Below are 24,266 nucleotides of genomic sequence, written 5' to 3'. Positions count from 1 at the left end.
ACGTTCTTGTCTCATCCGTTCGTTTGGGAAAGGAAAATGAGTTGCTCTATCATGGACCAATAATTTTGCCAATAATGCAGATATCTGTCTAATTTCCGTGTATATTCATGCCAAGAAAGTCATCGTTTCGTGGTTGGAATTGACAGGCTTGGCTCAGCCTTAACTCACACAAGCCTACGAGATGGCATGCAGCTACGTACTGAGCTTTGCTGGATATCACACTTTTCTTTTGCATGATTGATCCAGTAGCGACCTGTTGTGCCAGTGTTTATGTTCGGTGCTTTGGTTCATGCTCGCGCCCGGATTCTTAAAAAACAAAGTCAACTGACACTTCCAACCATCTCATCACACGTTGCAGTCAGGCTTCCACCTGTGTCCAAGGGCAAGCCAGCGAGTGGTAACAGCTGACATGCACAAGCAAGGACGGAATGGTGCAGTTCGTCAAAAACCTGCAAATTTGCGAACCAAATGCTGCGATTATTGACGGAATGTCCAGGGAATGATTGGAAGTTCGTTAATACATGAATGTGACAAGAAATGCTGCATCTTCGTGCTAAGATTTAGCGAACCAGGTGTTTCCCTTTCGGCCTCACTTTCACGGCCCCTGTGGCGTTCATGCATTCTGGCAGCTTTCTTTCATTCTCCACCTGAATGCCACTCGCCACAAAAGGAGAAAGTTCAAAACCAGATCGCAAGCGTTTCATAGTCACCTGTTATCTAAATGCATAATAGTGTTCAAACTTGGTGCCTTGTGTAGCTTGTGGTTGCTATTTGCTAATGGTGCAAAGATAAGACCACGGCGCGGCTAGACTATTGAAACTCCCAGTATGCTTGAATCCAACAAGAAGGGCCTCGTGGATTCAGTCACAGCTCACAGAGACACGCAACATTCAAATTCAGAAGTTCCCAAATACACAAAAAAGATGCAGAGGACAGGTTGGTAGCAGTAGCGTCCAGGATCGTCCAGACGCCACCAGATCTGGATCGACGGCGGCCAAACTGTCCAAGAATGTACACATACACGTGCCGTCCTTCAAAGAAAACCTAACGTCTTTTACTCTTTTCATAGAAAGAAGAAGCACCAGACATGGTCAGCTGATGGCCAGACAAATGCAGAGTTTGATACATGTTGCGAGCAGCTGCTACGTACACACCATGCCATAAGCAGTTCCCCACATGGCACCTCGTCCAAATTCACATCCTCTAGGAAACCAATCATAGATGCAAATGCAATCACATCACAAATAATTGATAATTGATCAGCCGTGCCCATCAGGAAAGGCACGTGTAATAACTGAATAGAGGGGCTACAATGGTATGGTTGAGCTCACCACTCAGACTCGGCACATACCAAGGCGATCGGGGTCCTACAAATAGCATCCAAAACCACAGCCATCCAACAGAAATACCAGTGCTATTCTTAGGCAGCCTGATCCATCTCCGGAGGAAGAGCGAGTCCTGGCCTCATGTCGCAGGGAAAACTCTAACTGCCAGAGACTGATTCCCCTCTCCTTTTCTCCTCCCCCTTGGAGGATTCCGGGCACATCAGTAGTGTGTCTTGGTTTCCTCCAAACACAAGCACCCGCTCTGTTGCCCTTCACCTCTCCTTCCTCTCCCCCCTGCCAGGGAGAGAGGAAGACAGAGGCACGAAGTGGCACGGAGTAGACGCTTGTGATCCATTCGACCTGTTGCTGCTGCTGTCGCCGCCCCCGACGAATCAAGAAGGATGGAGAAGAAGCCCACCATCCTCATGAACCGGTACGAGCTCGGCCGCATGCTCGGGCAGGGCACCTTCGCCAAGGTGTACCATGCCCGGAACCTTGTGTCCAACCAGAGCGTGGCCATTAAGGTCATTGACAAGGAGAAGGTGCTGCGAGTTGGCATGATCGACCAGATCAAGCGGGAGATCTCCGTCATGCGCCTTGTTCGCCACCCCAACATCGTCCAGCTGCACGAGGTCATGGCCAGCAAGAGCAAGATATATTTCGCAATGGAGTATGTCCGGGGCGGCGAGCTCTTCGCCCGGGTTGCCAGGGGCCGGCTGAAGGAGGATGCCGCGAGGAAGTACTTTCATCAGTTGATTGGGGCTGTGGATTTCTGCCACAGCCGGGGCGTCTACCACCGGGACCTGAAGCCAGAGAACCTCCTCGTGGATGAGAACGGTAACCTCAAGGTGTCAGACTTTGGCCTGAGTGCCCTCAAGGAGTGCGAGAAGCAGGATGGGTTGTTGCACACGACATGCGGCACACCTGCATATGTTGCACCTGAGATAATCAACAAGAAGGGCTACGACGGAGCAAAGGCGGACATATGGTCTTGCGGTGTCATACTGTTTGTTCTTCTTGCTGGCTATCTCCCATTCCAGGACTCAAATCTAATGGAGATGTACCGCAAGATTAGCAGAGCTGATGTCAAGTACCCCCAGTGGTTCTCTTCTGATCTCCGGAGGTTCATGTCCAGGCTCCTTGATCCAAATCCAAACACCAGGATCACCATCGAGAAGCTGGTTGAACACCCGTGGTTCAAGAAGGGGTACAAACCAGCAGTGATGCTGGCACAGTCACACGGTTCAAACAGCCTCAAGGATGTTCAAGTTGCTTTCAGCACCGACCACAAGGACAATGAGGCCAACAAGGTGGAACGACCAGACAGCTCTTTGAAGCCAACAAGTTTGAATGCATTTGACATCATCTCTCAGTCCAAAGGATTTGATCTGTCAGGCCTGTTCGGGAACGACCAAGAGCAGAAGGCGAATTCACGGTTCATGACCCAAAAGCCAGCATCAGCAATAGTGTCAAAACTAGAGCAGATTGCTGAGACAGAGCGCTTCATGGTGAAGAAACAGGATGGACTGGTGAAGCTGCAGGGGTCCAAAGAAGGGAGGAAAGGGCAGCTCGCAATCGACGCGGAGATCTTCGAGGTGACACCAGCCTTTTATGTCGTCGAGGTGAAGAAGTCAGCAGGGGACACATTGGAGTATGAAAAGTTCTGCAACAAGGACCTAAGACCTTCACTCAGAGACATCTGCTGGAGCAGTCAATCAGAGGAAAAGCTTCCTTCACTGGCTGAGTCGTCACATTAAAGCCATCCTCTTAGTCGGTCGCAAGATATGTCCTTAGCGCAATCTCTTCAGAGATGCAACTACAATCAGCCTTCCTTTCTCTTTTTTCCCCTTTCTCAAAGGGCTGAGGCCTTGCTCCCTTGAGCATCAGGCCGTAGGGCTCTTTGTGATCCTTTTTGCCAGTTTTCTTCTTGTAGTAGCAATTGTTGAACATGGAACTCCTGTTCCTTTCACCAATAGAAGCATGACGAACAGCACTGTCAACTTCCTGTTGCTTAGACAGAACTACCATTGCCTGCAGAAAAAAATACACTGAAGAAAGTACAAATTAAAATGGTAAAAACATGAATATAAATGGATAACACAAATGAAATTTCATAGATGTCAAAGAAAAGGGTAACTTAAGCAGCTTTAATAAGGAAAAAATAAACAGATCTGCTGTGCAGAAAATCACAGAACTGATTCCTCATTATACAGTAACATATTTCTGTGGTGCAGTATTGTGGGCAAGGCGTGTCCAACTCATTGTTATGTTCAAATTAAAATGTAAATACATGAATAAGAAAGGAAAATTTCTGCTTGAAGAAAGCAATATCTATGGCAGGATTATTGGACAAATTCAGTGTGCTTGGAATTATCACTTATCAGCTATATGCTATATCAGATTCAGTAGAACAAAAACTGATTAAGAATAGTACAATTAGTTTCATAGATACCTTCATATCAAGCAATGTGGAGAAACTAAACACCCTCACTCAACCTCACAACTGTACACAGACGCACCACCACATATGGATACCTCTTGTCAGACAATTCAGATTAAATTCTGGGAAGGAGCAATTGATGAAAAGCATATAGCCTTACAGGTGCAAGTAAAATATATAAGGTGCATCACCAAAGAGTCAGAAACCATCAGCTTGTTGTCTGTAGATGTAAAAGTGGGACATCTTATTATTGTAGTAGAAAATGTGGTGCTACTTCTTCTTAGCTGCACACGAGCAATGCTATTCCATTGATGAAATCAAGGTAGATTATAATGTTTATGCCACTTGCCAAAATAATGAGCATTGTGCCTTTGTTACACAAACATTTTGCAATTCAATAATTATTAACAGAAGTTGCTGGTCATCATCATTGTCCATAGTCAATCTACTTACTGAATGAAGCTAATAAAACAACAATCCTCGAAGTATATTCATAATTAAATAAAAAACAAGCATTCCTTTATCCAATAAAAAAAATGAAAAACCAACTCTTTTGTCCAATTTAAGATCAACTCATCGAATGTATAAATTGAGATTACCTGATTTCTTGACAAGTTACCAATGTGTCAAAAGTCGCTTCCAACTATCATAGATTTTGTTAAAGATATGCAAAGTATAGATAAAAGGAGCTTGAGAGTTTATCTGCTGCATAAATCTGCATCTACTTGGAAGCAGGAAAAGAAAACAGCAGGCAGCAGCTTCTAAGGAACTATCTAGCTAAATGCAGCAAACTTGTCAGAAACACCAAATTCAATCAATACTTTACCTCACCTCAATCATTACTTGTAAACTACCTGGGTCTGTAATATCTAGCATGTATCATCTGATAGAAATCCTGAACCTTGTATAAGAGAAACATGATCTATACCTCAACTGTAACCGATAAACTACCTCCTTACTGATCCTCACGCATTAGCATAGCAGCCCAATAAGTAAAATAAAAAAACCACAATAAACAACACTACGGTTCTTACCTCACAGAATTAGTAACAGGTAAAGCATCATGGCCACGAATACTTAGCTAGCATAAGTGTAATAACATTAAGCATCATAGAAAAATTAAGCGATCAAATTCAAGCCAGTAGCACCATGATCACGGCATGGGAGAAAGGGCTATTATTGATTCATCATGTGACCACAGTACGATACATATAATAAAAATATCAGAAACAAAAGATAATATTTATTTCTCTTCTGGAGAACAACATCCGAAGAACCCTAACCGGCGAAGATAGGTCCTACTCCGCAATCAGGGCTTTGCGGCGGCGGCGGCGACAGTTGCAGGCGCTGGTTCAGGCGCCGCTGCAGAATCCAACGCTGATTCGGCTGCGGAGACGGCAGCTGAGGCCTCCTTCTTGTGCTCGTAATCGCGATAGGTGTTGATGGCCTTGGTGCAGATCACTGGGGAGAAACGAGAGGCGTCACGGTGTCAAGCACACGAGAAGGCGGACACGCGTACACGAGTTTGTAGGAATGAGATACCTCCGGCGCCGACGAAGTAGAGGAAGCGGAGGAGCTTGCTGGAGGCCTCGCCGGCGGCGGCCATGATGGTGGGGAGGTCGCCGGAGTCAGTCGGGGGAAGTGCCGGGGGCTAACTGGGCTGCGGGTCTAGGCCTTCTTCGTTCTCTCGGGCCTGTTGAGCAGGAGGGCATCTGCTGGTAGATACGGGCTTTGGGCTACCGTGGGCTGAGCTCTGTAAAGTCTTGTGCAAGTGACCTTTGTGGGCCTTTGGTCTACACCATTCAATTTAGTTTACGATTTAGGCCCTGTTTGATATAAAGTATTTTTGAAGTATTAGGCCATAGTTTTATAAAATACTTTATAAAAGCTTATGGGTGTGTGGATGCAATAAATTTTGTGGTTTTGAAAACCGTAGTATTTTCAAAATCATAATCTTTTTGGAGTTTAAGACACTCCGGACCTCTTTTTTCTAAACCGTAGTTTTACACGTCTTTAACTTATAAAACTATAGTTTTTTTGATACTATAATTTTCTAAAACCACAACATCCAAACAGGCCCTTATCTTCAAGCCCTTTATCTTTAAATGATACTGTTGGTTTCTCAGTCCTCACTAACAAGCTGCAAGCCTGCAACAGCTACACTGTCAGAGCACAGCGTACTTACTAGATCACGCTAATCCTTATGCTTAGTACTAATCCTTAGTATCTAGCATGCATGACACCACTCCTTCCAGAAGTAGCTAGTAGCACCCAAGTGAAGTTACAGTACAGGGCCCATTGCCCCAAGCTCGCCTACTTTTGGCAGATCACGATTATAATTTACGAGTATTCAGCAGATAAAACTCTGACCTCTAGTTTCGGAGACTAAGGACACGCATCTGCCATATAAACAAAAGCGATTAGCTACGCTGAACATCCACAGCTGTTCAGTTTCAGATCCCGTCCTTGGCCATTTCCACGGCCGAGTTCTCCTCCCGCGGCTACGTGGGCGAATCAACGCAATCGAGTTCTTCCGCGTCAAATGAAGCAGGTGAAAGATGCAAGCCCTTCCGGACTTTTCTGATGATTGACGGTAGCTTGCTGGCCTCGGACTCTCTGATGTGTCATGCAGTAATTGCAGGGACAGGGCAGCAAGGTCACGGTTGGGTTGCCGGAATTTTTTAATCAGGCGTTTCGGCTGATGAAAAATTCTTCAGAGTTTGATGTTTTAGTTGGCATTGACGCAAACATGTATGGAGATCCGTGGAATTTGGGTGCAGCTAAAAGCTGGCATGAAATTTTCCTCTGTTTTCGGAGGCTTTTTAATAATGAAGTACGTTGCGACCTTGTAGTCATGAAAATAAATTATTGGCGAGACATTTTGAAAAATAAAATAAAATACGTGGTTGCAGATCCCATTCTGTTAACACTTGTGCAATTTTTGGCACATTGGTAATATAGCCCCTCTCTGTTTCAAGAAACAGCTAATTCTGACTGAAGAATGCAGGTACCTTCTGGCGTTGCTATGAACTGTCACCTATGCTCTGAGGCTCAAGCATAGCCTGATCTGAGCCTCATATGGCTACTAATCTTCTGCACAATCGTTTTCTTGTGCATTGTATAGACCTGTAGAAATTGGTCAGCAAATGAATGAGCACTCATGTCTGCAAGGCTGCAAAGTCCTCTTATCCATGATCATGAAAGATTGTTGGCGCACAGAGCGCAGGCAAAACAGAAACGCTAAATAAATTGGTAGTTCTAGAAAAAAAATATAATCAAATAAATAAATTGGTGGCACTTTCTTCTGCGAGTACAATCATCAAACTCCAATCCTCACAAACACAAGCCCTATTCACAGATAGCACACAAAATTTACATTTCTTTCTTCTGACATTTCCCCCCTTTGAATACGTACAACAGTGCTGTCATGTATGGATGCTCCCAAAAACCATCCACAAGACCACAACACTGCAAAAAATGTGTCCTGGCGTATCACCGTATATACGTATAGACCCCCTTTCACTCGTACGTGTACGTACAATTCTGTAGTTGTATACGTGGCAAGTATTTATCAAGTATAGTACGCGGCACTAAGCCACGTACGATGAACGTGCGCGCAGCACGGGCATGCGTGGATGCGGGCGTGCACTCATGAATCGCGCTGCGGCGGCCACGATCACAGCTCAGAGGCTCCGAGACCGCTCGTCGGATTGGAGCAGCGTCGGCTCGTCGCAGACGAGGTCGCGCAGGCCGGGCTTGAGCTGCGCCCGGAAGAACTCCTCGTACTCGGCGGCGCCGCCGGACTTGCGCCGCACCTCCACGACCACCAGCTCCGGCGTGAGCTCGTAGATCTCCGCGGCAACCACCAGCGCGCCGTGCTCGCCCTCCCGCGTCCCTTCCATGCTGACCGACCCGTCGTCCAGCTCGCGCACCACCAGGCCGACCGCCGACGCGGCCCCCTCCAGCGCCGCCAGGATTTGCTCCACCGGAGCCGCCGACACGAACCGCGCCGCCGCCGGGTGGTTCTGCTGCTGCTCCGGGCCGCCGCCGCTACCTGCGGCCTCGCCGTCCTCGAACAGGCCCGACAGGTCGAACCCCCTCGAGAACGAGATGATGTCGAACGCGTTCAGGCTCGACCGCCGCCGGCTGCTCCTGCCGAGCCCGTTGCGCGCCTCCAGCTGGATCAGCGACGGCGCCGACCCGCACGACGTCAGCCCGCCCGCCTTTCTTATCGATCGCATGGCGGCGTCGCTCCCCGCGTCTGTCCGTGGCGTCTCGGGCTCGGGCGGCGAGGTGGACGCGTCGACGCTGTCGGCGTCGTCGTCCAGCTCGAAGCAGGTGAAGGAGCGGTCGGATTCGATGCGGAAGGAGAAGCGGCGGAAGCCGATCTTGAACCACTCGTTGTCCATGATCTCGTCGGCGGTGGCGCGGCGCTGCGGGTTTGTGTCGAGGACGCGGCGGAGGAGGTGCTTGAGCTCGGGCGAGAACCACTTCGGGCAGCGGAACTCGCCCTTGTGGATCTTGCGGTACATGCCGACGAGGTTGCGGTCCTGGAATGGGAGGTATCCGGCCATGAGGACGTAAAGCACGACGCCGCAGGACCAGAGATCAGCCTTGGCGGCGTCGTACCCGCGGCGGGAGAGCACCTCCGGCGCGACGTACGCCGGCGTGCCGCAGAAGGTGTGGAACAGCCCGTCGTGGCGCATCTGGTCGGCAACGGCGGAGAGCCCGAAGTCGGAGACCTTGAGGTCGCCGGCGTCGTCGACGAGGAGGTTCTCGGGCTTGATGTCCCGGTGGTACACCCCGCGCGCGTGGCAGAAGGCGACGGAGGACACCAGCTGCTGGAAGTAGCGCCGCGCGTCGTCCTCCCGGAGGCGGCCCTCCGCGACGCGCGCGAACAGCTCGCCGCCGCGCACGTACTCCATGACGAAGTAGATGCGCAACTTGGTGGCCATGACCTCGTAGAGCTGCACGATGTGCGGGTGGCGCACCCGCCGGAGCACGGCGATCTCGCGCTTGATGTGCGCCGTCAGCCCGGACTTGAAGATCTTCTCCTTCTCCATCACCTTGATCGCCACCTCCTCGCCCGTGCGCACGTTGCGCGCGTGGTACACCTTGGCGAAGTTGCCCTGCCCCAGCAGCTTCCCCACCTCGTATCGCCCCAGAAGGAGCGCCGGCTTCTTGCCGGACTCCCGGCCGATGCTGCCGTTGCTTCCTACCTTGCCCGCCATCATCCGCACCATTGACCAGCAAGAACGTCACTAGCTAGGCTAGCTGCCGCGGCAAGGATCGAGAGAATTGGAGAGGGAAGAAGAGAGAATGGGATCCATGAACGCGAGGTGGCATATATAGAGAGGTGGTAGAGTGTGTACTAATAAAAGTTTGACTTTTGATGATCTTTTTTGTACTTATTTTCACGATTTTAATTTTCTTGACAATATTTATGCATTTCTTGTACAGTTGTAATGTGATGGGGGAGCACTAATTCAGTCATCGATGACTCGGATTTCTCCATCGCCGTTCGATGTGGATTGTGACGCTATCTTGGCCGTTGGTTCTGGGTAAGGACACTGTTGTGCTGCGTGATCGGTGATCTGGTGAAGGGATCTCTTTTTTTCTTTCTGAAATTTAATTTATTTCTGCCCTGACACGGACGAATTGGTTGGAAAATGGTTTTCCATCTAATTTTGTTTGACATTTCTGTGCTGCTTGCTCTGTGCTTAGCTGGACATATTACGGAAAAAGGTCGGTGCATTGTGACAGTTGAGCATTTCACAGGTAGTTTGTTGCTTTCCTCCACGCAGGATTGCAGGAAAAGGTTGGTGGGAAACAAGTTAGAGTATTCGCTCTATATTCTAGTCCAAAATGTTCTGGTGCAGAACTGCATTTGAGCTACTGCCACCTGTATGCTCTTAGGCCATTAACTTCTTTCAAGGACTGCGATTTTCAGTATAAAAAGGTAAGAAGAACATACTATTGCTTCTTGCTCTTGAACTCCTATATTTGGCAAATTGTTTATGAAAATAGAAGAGGCCGTGTCTAGCAGGGAGAAAGCAGAGTTGTCCTGGACATATCAGATGTTCTTAGAAATAATTCAGAGCACAACAAGAAGTGCCCCTCTTGTTGCTCCCAGGGTCGTCGATATCCTAGACAGAAACAAAATGAATATTGTAGAATCTGGAATCAACCTTCCACATCACGAGGGGACACTGATTTGTTGCGTCCAAACACAGATGCTTAACCCCTCTGCCTCGATTTTTCCAGAACTGTAGCTCTACATGCTTCATAGAGACATTAAGTACTTTTCCACAGTGCAATTGTCTAAATTTTTTTACAAAGATCCATGCATTGCACGACGAAATGTTCATGACAAAAAAGAAAATAATTTTGATTGGCGTGATGACTAATTCTTGGAATAAAAACTACCAAGGAAACCTTCAATAATTGGGTAAACAATTTTGTAAGTGCTGCGGATAATAAGGATTATGGAGGGATGTGATGAATGTTTACACGTTGGATCCAACACACGGATCAGAAACTGTATAGTGGAAGCAAGAGAATTTTTCCTGGGGTATGTTAGCCTGTTCTGGTCAAATGCAAGCTATTGAGGCAAGACATCACGTCAGGTCGGCACTCGGCTGGGCAGATTCTTATAAGTGAAAAAAAAAATATAGAATGCATTTGCGTGTTTGTATAACCTTAATTGTCATGAATTTTAATAAAACAAATTAATACGGTACTAGATACTTAGACCGATAAATGATACGTCAAGCGTACCTTAATTATGGCCTTATACATCATCACAGATTCACAATGCAAGATGCCACACGATGGGCCGTGTAAAGATCGTGATAGTCTTCTTCACGGCTTCCATCCATGCATGGAAAAAAAGGAATGCACGCAAATGTTGGTTTTGCAACAGTATGTCTACGCTTACAGGTCTTACACATGTTGGCTTGGTTGTGCAAATATGCAGGCCAGCATCTGCCCTCTCATTTATTTATTTTTTGAAAAAGGAAAAATTTTATTTATTTCATGTAGCGTTACATCGAACTGACAAACTGAAAATAGCAAGTCATACACCAAACACGCCAATACACCACGTAACTGAATGCCATTTTGTCACTGATTCACTGACTAAATACTGTATTGACACGTCAGAAATTCAGAACCAGTGATTTATCAGAGTTATTGAATATTGATGGTCCCATAAGGTTGATAGCACATATAGTCACATAATCCATAGAGGGAATCAAACTTCTGCTATCACGGTATGCAACACGCGAGTAGGCAACAGAATGGAAACAGAACTGCCATCTCATACTCATACCCGGAAGAAAAAAGAAAGTAAACACACGTATACATGATGAACATAACAGGACTAACAAAATATAGAGATAGATTGGTGAAACTGTGTGCGAAATTTGGCTCCATTCATTGACACGAATTAAATCCACTTTCGTAGTATTTTCTCTTGGTAGTGCCCCTACCAACCACATACGTCAGCAACAAAAGTTACCCAGCAACGCTCCAAAGTACAACAGACGATATGACTCTTTAGGTCAAAGGATCAAACCACCAAGCAGCGTATAGACTTGATGAAATCAGAACTTCGAATTCTGTGTATGAGAACCCATTGCTGGCTTACAAAGCAGCTGGCTTATTATAGTTATGTCTTAGCGCGAGCAGGACCAACAAACCAAATCTTAAAGTCCCATATCCTTCTCGAACTTCTGGATCTGATTCAAGAATATCCAAGTCAACTGTACACAAAATATAATTAGGTTAGTACGATAGAAACATGAAATAGGCAAGTTGTCTGTTTAGCATGTTATGATTGGGATATGTGCATTACCATGACATGTGGAGCAATCCTCACACAGTAGACAGGAAACCCGGTGTAGAACTTAAACGGGCCTCCACTCTTTAAGGTCTTCATGACGCAGTCAAGAGATCCAGTGTACGGGTACTTCCCATTGGCATCAGGCTGCATCTTCTGAATCTGCGTCTTCACATAATCGAACGGCAAACTGCAGGCAGATGCACAGAATCCTGATACAGCACTTGCCCCTACAAGCAATACTCAAGATCTGTTAGGAAAGCGGAGAATCTGAAATGAACTGCCACAAAAACTCTCACTAAAAATGTTAAACAGCAGTCTCTAAAATGAAAGGCATTCCCTGGACTGAAACTATTTGGGCAGCAGTACTTGCTCAAAATATATTCAGAAACATGTTAGTTGGAGCATAAACCAGGTTGATGGAAAGCTAAGCTACTATTGGTGGGCCCCTTGTTATACAGCCACTTCCCGCAGGCCCAAAAAGTATTGAGACCACAAAGCACAACTGATACTTAGATTAACAATAAAAGTGAAATAGCAGGTTGAAGTTGCCAAATTTTTTAGTTCAAAATGCAAAATATCACATGAAATCCAAGCATAAAAGTAATATCAATCTTACCGAGCATTGTAGATAATTCTCCAGCACCTAATTTGTCTCTAAATAATTCAACACTCTGATCATAGGAGGCAAGCATGCCCATGTTTAGGGACATAGCTCTGACTACAGTTGGGCCTGCACCCTTCCAAAGTGCCAGAACACCTTCATCGGCGACAATACGGTAAAGCGCATGAAAAGCATTCTTGTAGTTACGCCGTTGGGCAGCTGGCAGGGTTGAATCGGCCTGCATCCTAATGAGTGCCAAATCTGCAGGACTACCAACAGATGCTCCAATTGCTCCAGCAGTGAGACCAATAACAGCTTTTTGCAGTAGAGGTAGTGGCTTTCCCTCATTTGCTTCAACTGCTTTATTTGTTAGAACCCTGAGAAAATCCAGCATCAAAACATAAACTCTCAGGAAGGACTTAGTGTCAAAATTCATTTATGGTGAAAAGGGTCGGCATAGCCAACGAATAGTCTAGTAAAAGAAACGTAATTGCGAAATGATGTATTAGCCTGGCTCTGGGAATGATGGGCCTGTTACCTTCACATGAGCATTCCTTCTTGTGGGGGGAAACAACTTTAAAAGAAAACTTCACAAAAGTCATGTGAGGAAACCACTGTTAAGTTCTAGATTAATACTAAAGATATGAGTCATGCTGACATGTGCACTTAGCTTGTTACATATGCTTTGTCTGAACACACCCAAATAACAGTATGCACGCAACAGTTCAAATACTTCCAAATATTGTTCCAAACAGAAACAAAAGGTCGCTGACACAAATTACTGAAGGAAATACTCTGTATTCTTCTTGACATTCATGTGGAGAATGATGGACGGTGGTGAAACAAGTAATCACCTGAAGGATCCAAGACGAGCAGTCGTGTACGTGGCTTGCCTTAGCAAACCAGCTGATAATCCCTGCGTGAAATAAATGTACAAGAACTCAAACTGACAAGCCACCTCATGAGTGCAAATTAGTTCAAAACTATTTTAACATATTCCTGCAAAGACATATAATTAGCAACTTTACATTGGCAGCATTGTAGCTTTCAAATTGGTTATTTATCATTCCATTTAAGGGACTGTAGAGGTAAAATATCATCTGTTGCCATATTACATAAGCATAACCTATATGAATAATATCCTAAAAATCAGAGCTAGCAGTTTTTCTGCATCGGCATTTTATGCCCGTGATCCACTATGGCTCGCCAAACTAGGCCACCACATTATGCCCTCAGAAATGCAGGTTTCTCAACAGTTTATAGTTCATTCCACGTTAACATTTTCCATGATCAAAGAAAGGGGTCACAGAACTCCTAAAAGAACAAACCTTGTAAAAGGAACCGATTCCCTCATTAGCAAGCATCTTCTTGGTGACGGTAGCTGCAGAGCCCTCTCCCAGTTGGATTTTGACCTGAAAATGAAAAAAAAAGAAATAAAATTCATAAGGAACCTTGATCTCAGACCAACCACCCAAACCTGAGAGACTATACTTGAATAAGCTTACAAGCACCTGCATCTCGGACCAGTAATGCAAACCCCCGAGCCTTAACTGGACTGAAAATGAATACCCAGGTACTAAAAATGGCCCGGACTCAACAGAAGCAAGTGTCAAAGAACCCAAAATGGAAAGTCAAAGGCAATTCCCCGCACGGATTTTAAATGAACTACGTACTTGGTACTACCTAAAGCCATGAAAAACATCCAACTACTGCATGTTCCTCGTGGTAAACTAAACAACCAAATAAAAAGTGTCTACTGTAACAAAACCATGGATGCAAGAAGCGAATTCTGAACCCTGTGGCAATGGTCCCTTTCAGAGCTTATCAGCAATAGACGACCACTAAGGGGTCGAATCCACTGAGTAACAACGTGCATCACACTCCCAGTCCCAGCGCTCACTCCCAACTTTCCGATTTCCGCACGCTTGCAATCCTCAACAAGCTATTTTCCACCGACCTCACCAACCAGAGCGAGCAAAAACCATCCTCCGACGCAATTCATCAAACAGCTCTCCTCCACCGAAACCCCATTCAAATTTCAAACCCCGCAACACAACAACAGGAACCAGCCCACAGCAGCGCATATCTCGCTCACAACCAGCCCATCTACCGCACATAGCGGCCCGAAAACCCGAGGCCCCGCGACCGCGCCTCACCAGCGTGACCATGCGACTACGCGAGGCCCAAGGGGTGCGGCGGGAGCAGGGGGGGGGGGCGCACCTTGACCATGTCGATTGGCTGGATGACGCAGGTGGCGAGCATGCCGGAGGCGCCGCCATTGACGAAGGGTTTCACCGTCATCCACGCGGCGCTTGGCGCCACCGCCTGCTGCTGCTTGGCGTCCGCCATCCCGACCTGCTCCTCCTCCTCGTCCTACCCTCGCAGCTCCTGAGGAGAGCAGAGGGTTTAGGCGGTGGACGCGGCTGGTGCCTGGGAGCCGGGAGGTTGTGGCGGGGGGCGATAGAGACCTGCGCACTCCCCTGCTGCCTGGTGCCCGCGCCGGTTTGCGTCGCCCTTTTTATGTCGACGACAGCCACGAGCGCTGGCCGTGGCCGACGCCGAGGCCTCTGATTCCTCCTGGTCCATGGGCCGATGGAGTGTAGGCCAGCCAGCCGTGTAGAAGCACAAGGCGTCTCGCTTCTCTGGCCGGAGCGGACTGCCGGAGGGAGGATGTGGTGGGGTACCCGATGTGGTGCACAAAAAATGAATCCCTTTTGGCTTTTTATTTTTGCATGTGAAAATAGTGAATCTTTTTCTTTTGGCTTTCCTGGATGGTTTTTGGGTTCCACCGAAGAGATAAAACGAACCTGTCTTGGCTTTTTATTTTTGGGAGTGAATCATTTTTTGGCTTTCCTGGCGTGGTCTTTTGCAATTGTCCGAAAAGAAAATAATAATATAATCTCTTGTTATCTCGTTTGCTATTTGAGTTTGGGCTTTAAAATGACCTTTGCACATTTCCACGATTTAGACCCTGTGTTGGTTACCTGAGACTTACTATTAACCCATAAACTCCTCACATGGAGAGGTTTATAATAAGTTCAAATAGATATTTGGTTGTATGGGTTTATAATAAACTTCTGTAGTAGCAGATGACCTCTGTGCCCCCTCATTAATATCCTTAAGGGGCTGAATGGATAGGGTTACGGAGGGGTAGGGATTGGAAAGTGTTATTTTTCTGGTGAGGTCCACAGGAAATAAGCCTCGTAAGCACCTCTTAGAGGGCTTATGGACTAATGGAGGGACTTATAATAAGTCTCACCTTTTAAGTCTGGATGTTTGGATGGAATGGGGCTTATTTGAGATTTATTGGGTGGGGCTTATTATAAGTCCCCCTTAGTTTTATGGGAGGTTTAGTCTATGAGGGAAAAATATACCTTCAGCTTGGGGAATTTTCAAATACCCACCTATATCTCAGTTCCATGCATTCTAACATGTAAGTTTCTTGAGTTTTTCAATTCTATTCTTGTTGACTGGTCGATGTTGTTGTTGTTTGTCTAAGTGTTGACCCATATACTATGAGGAGGAGTAAGAGATACTCCATGCACAAAATAATTGTGCCAAATTTAGCTTGCTTGAGTAGAAAAGTCACATAGGATAAGTTTGGTATCCAAACTCGACGATATATAATAGGATCTTGATGCATGGTGAATGACTGAACGTGCCAAATTCTAAAGAAAACTCTTTGGTAAGCTTAGGGCCAAGACAAACCACCCGTGAGGTTATACGAAAACTGTTGTGGTTGGTCAATGGGCACTAAGGGATTTAAAAATACACTGCATGCACTACACTATAACAAAGTGACTAATTACAATGAGGGCATGAGGCAGACCTAAGTTGCGATGTCATTATATATTTATATTGTGGTAACCGGGGAATAATCTAATTAGTCATCAGGTGTTTGCTTGTAAATTCAGACATTTTATTTGCACAGGTGAAAATGACTAGTAGAGATACTCATGGCCAGGCATGTCAGCTTTATTCTCAATCTATAATGTGGCTGAAAGCAATGCATTATTGCTAGCACGACTCAAGTGTGAGGACAACTAGTAGAGACCACTTCCCCCGCCTTTCTCGTAGCTTGTGATATGATGTGTGAAGCATGAGGCCGGGGTCGAAAGCCTGAGCCGAAATGCTTGGATGACATGTTCTGAATCTCTAGAACTGAAGGTTCAGAACTGAGCAGCTGATATCATGGGAACACGAAGACGGTAAGCATGGTCAGAAATCGAGGTGTTTATCCACCCAACAAAATTAAGGGAAATAGAGAAATCTGACACGATTTTTTTTTCTGTGAGACATGATTTCTGACCAACTACTTGTCATCTTTTGATTGGGTGAAGAGACTAGAGGGTTTGGACCATTGTTTTTCTTCTTTTTTTTTGAGATACGTTTGGACCATTGATGCAAAGGAAAGGGACCATGAGGGTTAAGCATATTCTCTTTGTCGCTTTTCTTATGCCCCAGTCACAAAGACGATGAGTGGGGTTTAAGGACTCATGGGCTAAGCTGGGCAATACGACTACTTCTATTTGGGCTGTCGGCCAATGCCGTCCTGGCATGTACTTCTATTTGGGCTGTAGCCCAATATCGCTCCGATGGGCTTTTGCATCCATGAGCTTGATCCGGCCCAACTAGACAATATTCCCTTCTCTCAATCATCATCATTCGCGCGCTGGCCGAGCCTACTTATCAAGTTATCATGTTTGTACTCGCAGAAAATGCTAATCATGCTTGTTCTCAATCATGGAGCGACTGCCTGGCGCCATGCCCCCAGACCCAGAGGCCAGAGCTGCAGGGATATAAGTTCAGCTTTACTCTCGCAGCATCACATGACAGACAAACGAAAAGCTGTCTTTTCATCCTCAATATGAGGCCCCTCGTTACAGTTCCTAAAACTGTTCAGCTCACAAAAAAAAAAAGCTCTTGAAACTGATGCCCTGGGGCCGTGTGCCCCCGCAAAACCTTGCAGATGTTCAGTGTAACCCCCAGGCCCAGGGCGATCAAACCAGCAAGCCGATCCCTGTCGAAAACGCTGCGGAGATGCCGCAGATGACGAGAGATCAGAGATGCATCCAGCATCCTGTCCGAGAGGAGAGGGTGAGGCTGTGCTATTTCCTAGGCGTGGGCACTGCGGCCCCGGCAAAGTGAGATGCAGGCCATGTACGAGCACGACGCGATCCACGCTACAGCGTCGCGCGCACAAGGGAACAGCGCCGTCTCACGGCTCACGGGGGCCCCCCGCCGGCACAGGCACGAGGCGCGGCCGTCCGTGGACGCCATTGACAGGCACCGCCTGGCTGCCGGCTCCGATCCCCTTTTCGTCCACCGGAGCAAATCATCGCGCTCTACACAACATCCGTGGCTGCAGGTTGGGCCCCCCGCGTCGAGCATCCCCGCACAGTGTGATCTACCGCGCGGCGCAGGCGCAGCTGGCAGATGTCGATCCCATCCATGTCTGCATGATGCGCGCATCAGTTCCAGGGATCAAAAGGCCTGCGCCATGACACCGCAAATTCGACATCAGATGGCCCGCTCTCATACGATCGATTGAAACATGAGGGAATCCAATCCAGCGCAGGAACAGCGTTCCCGATCTGGTCCTTCCTCGAGTCGACGAAGAACATCACGTACGAAATCGAACGTGCGTGTGCGAAGCGTACGCCAAGAACTAATTATCCATTGATGAGCAATGCAAGATGGTGCCGCGTGCAGCTAAATCAAAAATCAGTTCACTCGCCGGCAGTTGAGCCGGACCTCGCCGCCGCTCCCGGCGGCCGGGGCCAGCCCGCCCAGCCTCACCATCGCGGCGGCGAAGTCGGCCGCGAAGGCCGTCCCGTTGGCGGCGTACGCGCGCACGAGCCCGTCCGTGGTGCCGTTGCCGGCCCCGTACAGCGCCTGGTCCGACCGCAGCAGCACGCGGCGGGCGACCAGGTCCCGGAAGTAGCCGTTGTCGAAGGCGTCGGGCGCCTGCGGCTCCAGCGGCGCGAGGTTGCCGTCGCCGCCCGCGGCGGGGCAGACGCTGGCGCGGAGGCCCGCGGCGAAGGCGGTGTCGGCGGCGGAGTCGTTGTAGATGTGCGAGCGGAAGACAGCGCAGCGGGCCCGCCCCACGGTGTGCGCGCCGGAGAGCGCCGTCAGGTCGCGCGCGTCCAGGCCCTTGGCGCGGAACATGGACAGGAGCGTGGGGAGGCCAGCGTCGGGCGGCGGTAGGTTGGTGTTGGCCGCGCCCGCGCTCGTGTTACGCGTGTCGCGGCGCCCCAGCGGCACCGTCCAGCTCGGCCCGCCGAGCTGCATGCCACGGCTCCGCTCAGTCGAGCATGGATGATTTGTTTGGAAGGAGAGGAGCGAGAGGCAAAGACCGAAGTGAACTGACCAGGTTGACGGCGTCGCGCGCGGCGAGGGCGAGGATGTCGGCGCAGGAGACGGTGGCGTTGCAGGAGGCCTCGACCTGAGCCTTGATGGCGTCGATGACCTCGTAGCCGCGCAGCGAGTTGGCGTTGGGCCCCGCGTTCTTCTCCCCCGTGAAGTTGCCCGGCACGTCGTCCAGCAAGACGGAGGCGTCGCACCCCTGCGATCACGCCAGCACACTCGTCAGAGCGCCCATAGACGCTCGGGGCTCTCGACCCCTCGGTCGCGGCAACACCACCACCACCTAAAAGGCAAGAAGGGTTTTACATTGACGAAGCAGTCGTGGAAGAAGAGGCGGAGGATGGAGGCCCCCATGCGTGGCTCCCTCCGGACCGCCCGCGCCACGCCGCGCCGCACGACGGCCTGCAGCGCCGGGCACGTCGCGTTGTAAAACCCCCGCGACAGCCCCTGCCCCTGCGCGCCGCCGGCGAGAGCCGCGACGGCGGCGAACGCCGAGAGCCACAGCCAACCCGTCGCCATCGCCACCGGCAGCCAGCCAAGCAGGCGACGACAGGGCGAGTGAAGCGTTCGATGAACCGAGTGACGAAGCGCTCACGCGCACGGGCACGTATATATGGGCGGGCGGGGTCTGCGGCCGCGTGCAAGTGGAGCGCGAGCCGGGAGGCGATCGAGATAGAGGGTGGCGTCACGGTGCCCGCGCGCCCGGCTGGCGTCCCCCCGCCGCGGCGCTCGCAATCTGGCATCTCATCGGAAGGGGACAAGCGGGTTTGTTCGGCCGGCTCCGGACTCCGGCAGGAGACCACCACCAACCCAACCGCAGCGGGCAGCACCCCGTCGCGACGCGCGAGGACAGCGAGCGAGCGGGCTCCCTCAAGGGTGGGGTGGGGATGGGGCTGCGCGGCCGTGGACGCTAGCGCCGGGTCGCTGAGCGATGAGCGCGCACGGCGGCCGAGACGATACCAACGGGGTGGACCGGGCAGGCTACAGGGCGAGACCTCGTGGCGGCAGTCAGGCTGCACCGCCAGGCGCCAATGGCAAGTCGGGTGTCGCATGGCAGTTGGCACCAGCCAGCAGCGAGCATCGGTCAGGCAGGCCGTGCCAGATATCGTCACGGCGGCCATCTTTTCCTGTCGGGCGCCGCCGGCTCATGTGCTGCTAATCCTTCATGCTAAGTTGCTTGGTACTAATGGGCCGGCCAAGATCAGCAGCACTTGATCAGTGATCAAACGAGACGTGCGTGCATTATCCATGTGTGCACCTTTGGCATGGCTTCAAGTCTACGGCAGATGATGCCGCGCCATCGAGTGGTTTCTTTCTTTGGCTGAGAATGAGATTGACCACCAGCGCCTACGCCAGGTTCGGAAACAAATTGATTCCATGATCGGTGGCTCGTGCTTGCTCGCGCCTGAAATCTCTAGATCAACACCTGTTCATCGCGGCAGTTCTTCTATTGTCTACCTACTGCAAGCCGAGCAGTGTGCCATCGTTACCTGAACAGGGGATCAGCCTACCAGGAATCGATTGATCCAGAAAAGCCATATCAAAACCAGCTTCTGTAATCCTGTTTCGCATTTGGTTCATGTTCACTTCAAAAAATTTGAATTCCATGGTTGTATGATTCGATCGTATTATTACACCGGCAAATGGATCAAGCTACCCAAAAGCTAATTTACAGCAAATCCCAGAACTGCGCAAAGTTGTCATAGTGAGTAGCAGCAACCCACATGCTGCAGACATGAATGTAAAATTACCTGTTACAGTACTTCATTTACAGTCAAGAAACAACACCATCATAAAAGCATCCATGCACAGAAAGAACTACACCATGTTTAAATCACTGGAGAGCAGAAATGGGATCATCTTACATGATGTCAAGATCAATGTGCTCCTGGATACCAAAACTCTACAACTCAGTAAAACCACATGATTTACCCGTTACTTGTGCCGTTGTGCCAAGACCAACATAGGCAACATTATTATATAAAAGAAAAACATAAGCAACATCCATACATGCCATAATAGCACAGATTGCAAAAAAAAAAACAATGAAGCGCCCGAAAACATCACAGCAAATATGTTGGAGTACTAAATAGGGTCCATGAAATAAGTTTGAAGTCAGCTTCACCTGACCCTGACAACCACAGATACCAAAGTTCAGAAGTTACAAAAGGTTCTGATAAACGGCAAGGATAGATCACTAGACTCAGGGGCTGTTTGGAGTGCCGCCTAACCCGCCACGGCGCGCCACACTTTTTCCGCCACAGGTGTGGCGGCCGTTTTGAGCGCCACAAGTTAGGCACGCTGTGGCGGGTTAGGCGCCACTCCAAACAGCCTAGCTGGTATTCAGAAGATTACTGGACCAAAAGCTAGAACTAGTTAGCCTATTCATGGTTCATCATCCTGCTACACCTGTACGTTCTGCAGCTTCGAATCCAGCCCATCCTCGACGTCATCGTCCTTGGCATCTTCGTCATCCTCCTCCTCATCACCATCATCAGGCTCCCCATCAGGTTCGTTCTCATCTAGTGAGCCCAAAACATCCAGCGAATTCTTACCAGCCTTCAAAATATCTTTCACCTCATCAATCCCTTCATCAGAGATGAAATTACCATTGATGTTCAGTTGCACAAAACCAGGTTTATTTGCAACTGCCCGTGCAAAGCAGCGTGCTCCAGCCCTCTGAAACATGTTTGTGCTTACATCAAGTTCCTTCAGATCTGCATGACCATCTTCCAAAGATTTTGCAATAATCACAGAACCGGCATCCTTGAGTTCATTCTCAGCCAAGGTCAGCTTCTTGAGTGACTGCATGGCTGTTAGGCATTCTGCTAAAGCCGGGGCTGCCTTGGCATTTATTTCATTTCCAGCCAATTCAAGGACTTCCAACTGAGGTGCTGACTGTTTGAGGGCATTGACAATTGCTACTGTACCCTTATTCTCAAGATTGAGGTCACTGAGGTAAAGCTCAACGAGATCAGGAAGCTTTGGAAGGGATTTGCTGAGAGCAATCCCTGCATCAACACCGAACAAGTTATCCCTAAGATCCAGTCTCTTCAGATGTGTGCATGTCCCTAATGCCTCGGACAATGCGACACCACCATCAGATCCTATCCTTGTTGCTGAGCACCTGAAACTCTCCAGATTTGGAGACCGCTTAACCATCTCAGCAACATACACAGCACCTTCATCTCCAGTCATGTTGTTGTGGAAGTGGAGAACCTTAAGCTTCTCAGTTGAAGGAATAAGCTCAGAAAGAGCTTTTGCAGCGTCCTCTGATATGCCATCGTTCATGACATAGAGTTCCTCCAGATTTTCCTGTGACTTCAGGAGCTCACTGAATGCCCTGACACCCTTCTCACCTAGTGCATTGTCGGAGATGTTTAGATATCTCAGTACAGAACCCTCCAGTGCTTTGGAGAATATGCGCATCACATCAAGAGCTTCGTCCTCTGGCCTTCCTGCAACAAAATCAGATATATCTACCTCTGTAAGCTGATTCTTAACTGACTCGAGAATAGATCCTGCAACATTAGCAGCATCAACACCAAAGCTCCTGTTGCTAAAGCAAATCCTTTTATATGAGTTTCCTGGTTTGGTAAGTGGACTCAACAGTTCCTTTGCTTCATCTGCCTCGATAAAGGCACGCTTGCCACCAGATATATCCAATACAGTATCACCAGGCCCAAGAGGTGTATCAGCTACTGGCACTTCTGATTCTGTAGTAACCCTTGGGCCTTTCTTAAGAACTTCCAACATCATCTTGCTAGTTTCTTTAGCATACAGCTGGACAGCAGAACTCCCATCACCATCAGGTTCTTTCTTGAAATGCTCATCTGCAGATGCAAAGCACAGCTGTTCAATCCTTTTAGCATTCTCATGAGCCTCTTCCTTGCCCAAAAGTCCATACTTGCGGGAAAATAAGGACTCAGTGGACAGGTTTTTGGTCATCCTCTCTACAAGCATGAGGCGTGTGCTTTCACTCGGTGGCCACAGCTTGATGGAGAATGTCCTGGCTTGGAAGTCTTGTGCTGTTGAATCCATGTGAAAAGCTTCGAAATTGACACGGCACCCTAATAGTACAGAATGAATTATTAGCCTTGCTGTGATAAGATATTGTACTAGCCAAAGTCTACACTACGGTACCAACATCAACTCATTAAAAAAAATATAGGTTGACGATCAATTCACTCAAGTGGTTTGCTTAAAATCTTCTGTATGTACGAGACCAACAAATCATTACTCATGAGAATAGCACGATAGATCTTTGTGAGTTCCATCAAAAGAAAAATAAAGCTCTGTCATCATTGTACGACAAAAATAAAACTCGCAGCAAAAACAGGGAATTGATCTAGAGTTACAATGGACAGGATCAATGAGCTCCTGACAGTTCTCCATAACGCTTAGAAATGACTAAATTCAATGGCTAAGCACTGTGATATAACAAACATTGTGGGTAATAAATGCTTCTGCAGACCAACATCAGATATGCTCCTAAATGTCAAAATTTCAAATAGTTAAAGTAGAGTTAACTATTTGATAAAAGATTTCAGATAGCCAAATTCCATCACACAGACACATAGGCTTGCAGAGCCAGCACACACCCTTAGCTAGCTTATACCAGAGAAATTCAGACACTCTCAACGATAAAAGATTCAGAACTACTGGAAATCCAGAACATTCAGATTACTACCAGTTTTTTACCAGCCTAGAATCATTAGCACATACATATTAAATTACCCGCTAAGTTTCTCTACTAATTAATACTCGACACTTAGTTCGGATGGTCTATGCAACAGAATTCCAGATAAATCTATCGATCTACGGCCACAAGCTAAGTTACACGGATACGCATATCAGTATCGAGGCCGATACGGCATTGGCCCAAAAACAAAAAACTCCGATACCTGGATACGTTTCAGAATTTTTAAAAAATAAATAAATAAAAAACAATGCATAGCAAAGTTCACAACAATAAGAAATCAACATAGGCAAATAGCTAGTAAACTTCTCCATCGAGCAATACATGCATTTCCAGAGAACATTGCCGCCTCCTGATTTAGGCTTCTCTATAATGTTAACATGAGCCCACAGTGGAGAGTGGAGCCTTTAAATCAATCGTGGCTGCAGATACTACACTACCTCTAGCACTTGCGCTAGCACCACCACCAGCAGTATGCACTAGCATTGCTCGATGTAACCATCTACAGAAGAAAGCAAGAACAGGTCTCTAGATCGGGGAGAAGGAAATCAGAGAGGGAAAAAATGGAAGGAAGAAATCAATCCAGTGCCCGGAGGACGACGAGAACGGAAAACTCACAGGAGATTGCAGCCGGCGCTCCTCCTTGCCGGCGGGCGGCGGCTCGTCGCCGGCGACGGCGAGCGGCGGCGCTCGGGCGGGCGGGCGCCTGCGTGCGTGCGTGCGTCCGTCCGAGTGCGAGGGTGCTGTGCGTGCGTGGGGGGCTAGGTCAGGGTCTGGGATAGCAGGCTGAAGTGCTTCGTGGGCTGGGCCATGTCAAAAAACGTGCAGATACGTGTCCGGCCCACCCATCGAGTTATTTGCAATTTTATTTTTCCCAATACTTGTACGAATCAGTGTGCTATAGAAAGAAACATCTAGATAAACTTACACTAACCGTTACTTGTACGAATCAAGCTGCTACAATAATCTGTCCCAGGAAAACAATACTGCTA

The 24,266-nt window shown here is 48.3% G+C and overlaps 5 protein-coding genes across 6 annotated transcripts; 1 reads left to right on the top strand and 4 right to left on the bottom strand.

The window, feature by feature from the left end:
* The first annotated feature begins 1,601 nt into the window (after positions 1 to 1,601).
* Positions 1,602 to 3,325, top strand: LOC112895074 (CBL-interacting protein kinase 5). The gene has a single exon (XM_025962945.1). It carries the CDS (start codon positions 1,727 to 1,729, stop codon positions 3,080 to 3,082), a length of 1,356 nt encoding a protein of 451 aa, XP_025818730.1. The 5' UTR covers positions 1,602 to 1,726; the 3' UTR covers positions 3,083 to 3,325.
* A 3,737-nt stretch (positions 3,326 to 7,062) lies between these two features.
* Positions 7,063 to 9,051, bottom strand: LOC112895071 (putative CBL-interacting protein kinase 13). Its single transcript, XM_025962942.1, has one exon. The coding sequence runs from the start codon at positions 9,006 to 9,008 to the stop codon at positions 7,449 to 7,451; it is 1,560 nt and encodes a 519-aa protein (XP_025818727.1). The 5' UTR covers positions 9,009 to 9,051; the 3' UTR covers positions 7,063 to 7,448.
* A 2,013-nt stretch (positions 9,052 to 11,064) lies between these two features.
* Positions 11,065 to 14,770, bottom strand: LOC112895077 (mitochondrial dicarboxylate/tricarboxylate transporter DTC-like). The gene is made up of 6 exons (XM_025962949.1): positions 14,430 to 14,770; positions 13,538 to 13,621; positions 13,064 to 13,125; positions 12,225 to 12,586; positions 11,621 to 11,835; positions 11,065 to 11,528 (listed from the first exon to the last, which is right to left on the bottom strand). The coding sequence occupies exons 1-6, from the start codon at positions 14,556 to 14,558 to the stop codon at positions 11,472 to 11,474; spliced, it is 909 nt and encodes a 302-aa protein (XP_025818734.1). The 5' UTR covers positions 14,559 to 14,770; the 3' UTR covers positions 11,065 to 11,471.
* A 3,096-nt stretch (positions 14,771 to 17,866) lies between these two features.
* On the bottom strand, positions 17,867 to 20,639 carry LOC112895076 (peroxidase P7-like). The gene is made up of 4 exons (XM_025962948.1): positions 20,560 to 20,639; positions 18,882 to 19,047; positions 18,580 to 18,774; positions 17,867 to 18,494 (listed from the first exon to the last, which is right to left on the bottom strand). Exons 1-4 carry the CDS (start codon positions 20,637 to 20,639, stop codon positions 17,934 to 17,936), a joined length of 1,002 nt encoding a protein of 333 aa, XP_025818733.1. The 3' UTR covers positions 17,867 to 17,933.
* LOC112895070 (RAN GTPase-activating protein 1-like) lies at positions 20,639 to 24,042 on the bottom strand. Of its 2 annotated transcripts, none has more exons than XM_025962941.1 (2): positions 23,893 to 24,042; positions 20,639 to 22,645 (listed from the first exon to the last, which is right to left on the bottom strand). In XM_025962941.1, exon 2 carries the CDS (start codon positions 22,614 to 22,616, stop codon positions 20,979 to 20,981), a length of 1,638 nt encoding a protein of 545 aa, XP_025818726.1. In that variant the 5' UTR covers positions 22,617 to 22,645; positions 23,893 to 24,042; the 3' UTR covers positions 20,639 to 20,978. The 2 variants fall into 2 exon arrangements, with proteins under 2 accessions (XP_025818726.1, XP_025818725.1); XM_025962940.1 differs by lacking the exon at positions 23,893 to 24,042 and adding an exon at positions 23,599 to 23,614.
* Between the last annotated feature and the right edge of the window lie 224 nt (positions 24,043 to 24,266).

Source organism: Panicum hallii, chromosome 5 (genome assembly GCF_002211085.1).
Source record: "Panicum hallii strain FIL2 chromosome 5, PHallii_v3.1, whole genome shotgun sequence".
NCBI classification, from domain to species: Eukaryota; Viridiplantae; Streptophyta; class Magnoliopsida; order Poales; family Poaceae; genus Panicum; species Panicum hallii.
This window is presented reverse-complemented; position numbering and strand designations above follow the sequence as displayed.

Excerpts from the sequence above, each read along its gene's own strand:
- LOC112895074 (XM_025962945.1), top strand. The coding sequence starts at position 1,727 with ATGGAGAAGAAGCCCACCATCCTCATGAACCGGTACGAGCTCGGCCGC.
- LOC112895071 (XM_025962942.1), bottom strand. The coding sequence starts at position 9,008 with ATGGTGCGGATGATGGCGGGCAAGGTAGGAAGCAACGGCAGCATCGGC.
- LOC112895077 (XM_025962949.1), bottom strand. The coding sequence starts at position 14,558 with ATGGCGGACGCCAAGCAGCAGCAGGCGGTGGCGCCAAGCGCCGCGTGG. Across the intron at positions 13,126-13,537 it reads GAATCGGTTCCTTTTACAAG|GGATTATCAGCTGGTTTGCT; the intron begins GTTTGTTCTTTT and ends TATTTCACGCAG. Across the intron at positions 11,529-11,620 it reads GGATTGCTCCACATGTCATG|TTGACTTGGATATTCTTGAA; the intron begins GTAATGCACATA and ends TTTTGTGTACAG.
- LOC112895076 (XM_025962948.1), bottom strand. The coding sequence starts at position 20,639 with ATGTTTTCGGGCGCTTCATTGTTTTTTTTTTTGCAATCTGTGCTATTA. Across the intron at positions 18,775-18,881 it reads TCCACGACTGCTTCGTCAAT|GGGTGCGACGCCTCCGTCTT; the intron begins GTAAAACCCTTC and ends GCGTGATCGCAG. Across the intron at positions 18,495-18,579 it reads CGCGCGACGCCGTCAACCTG|CTCGGCGGGCCGAGCTGGAC; the intron begins GTCAGTTCACTT and ends CGTGGCATGCAG.
- LOC112895070 (XM_025962941.1), bottom strand. The coding sequence starts at position 22,616 with ATGGATTCAACAGCACAAGACTTCCAAGCCAGGACATTCTCCATCAAG.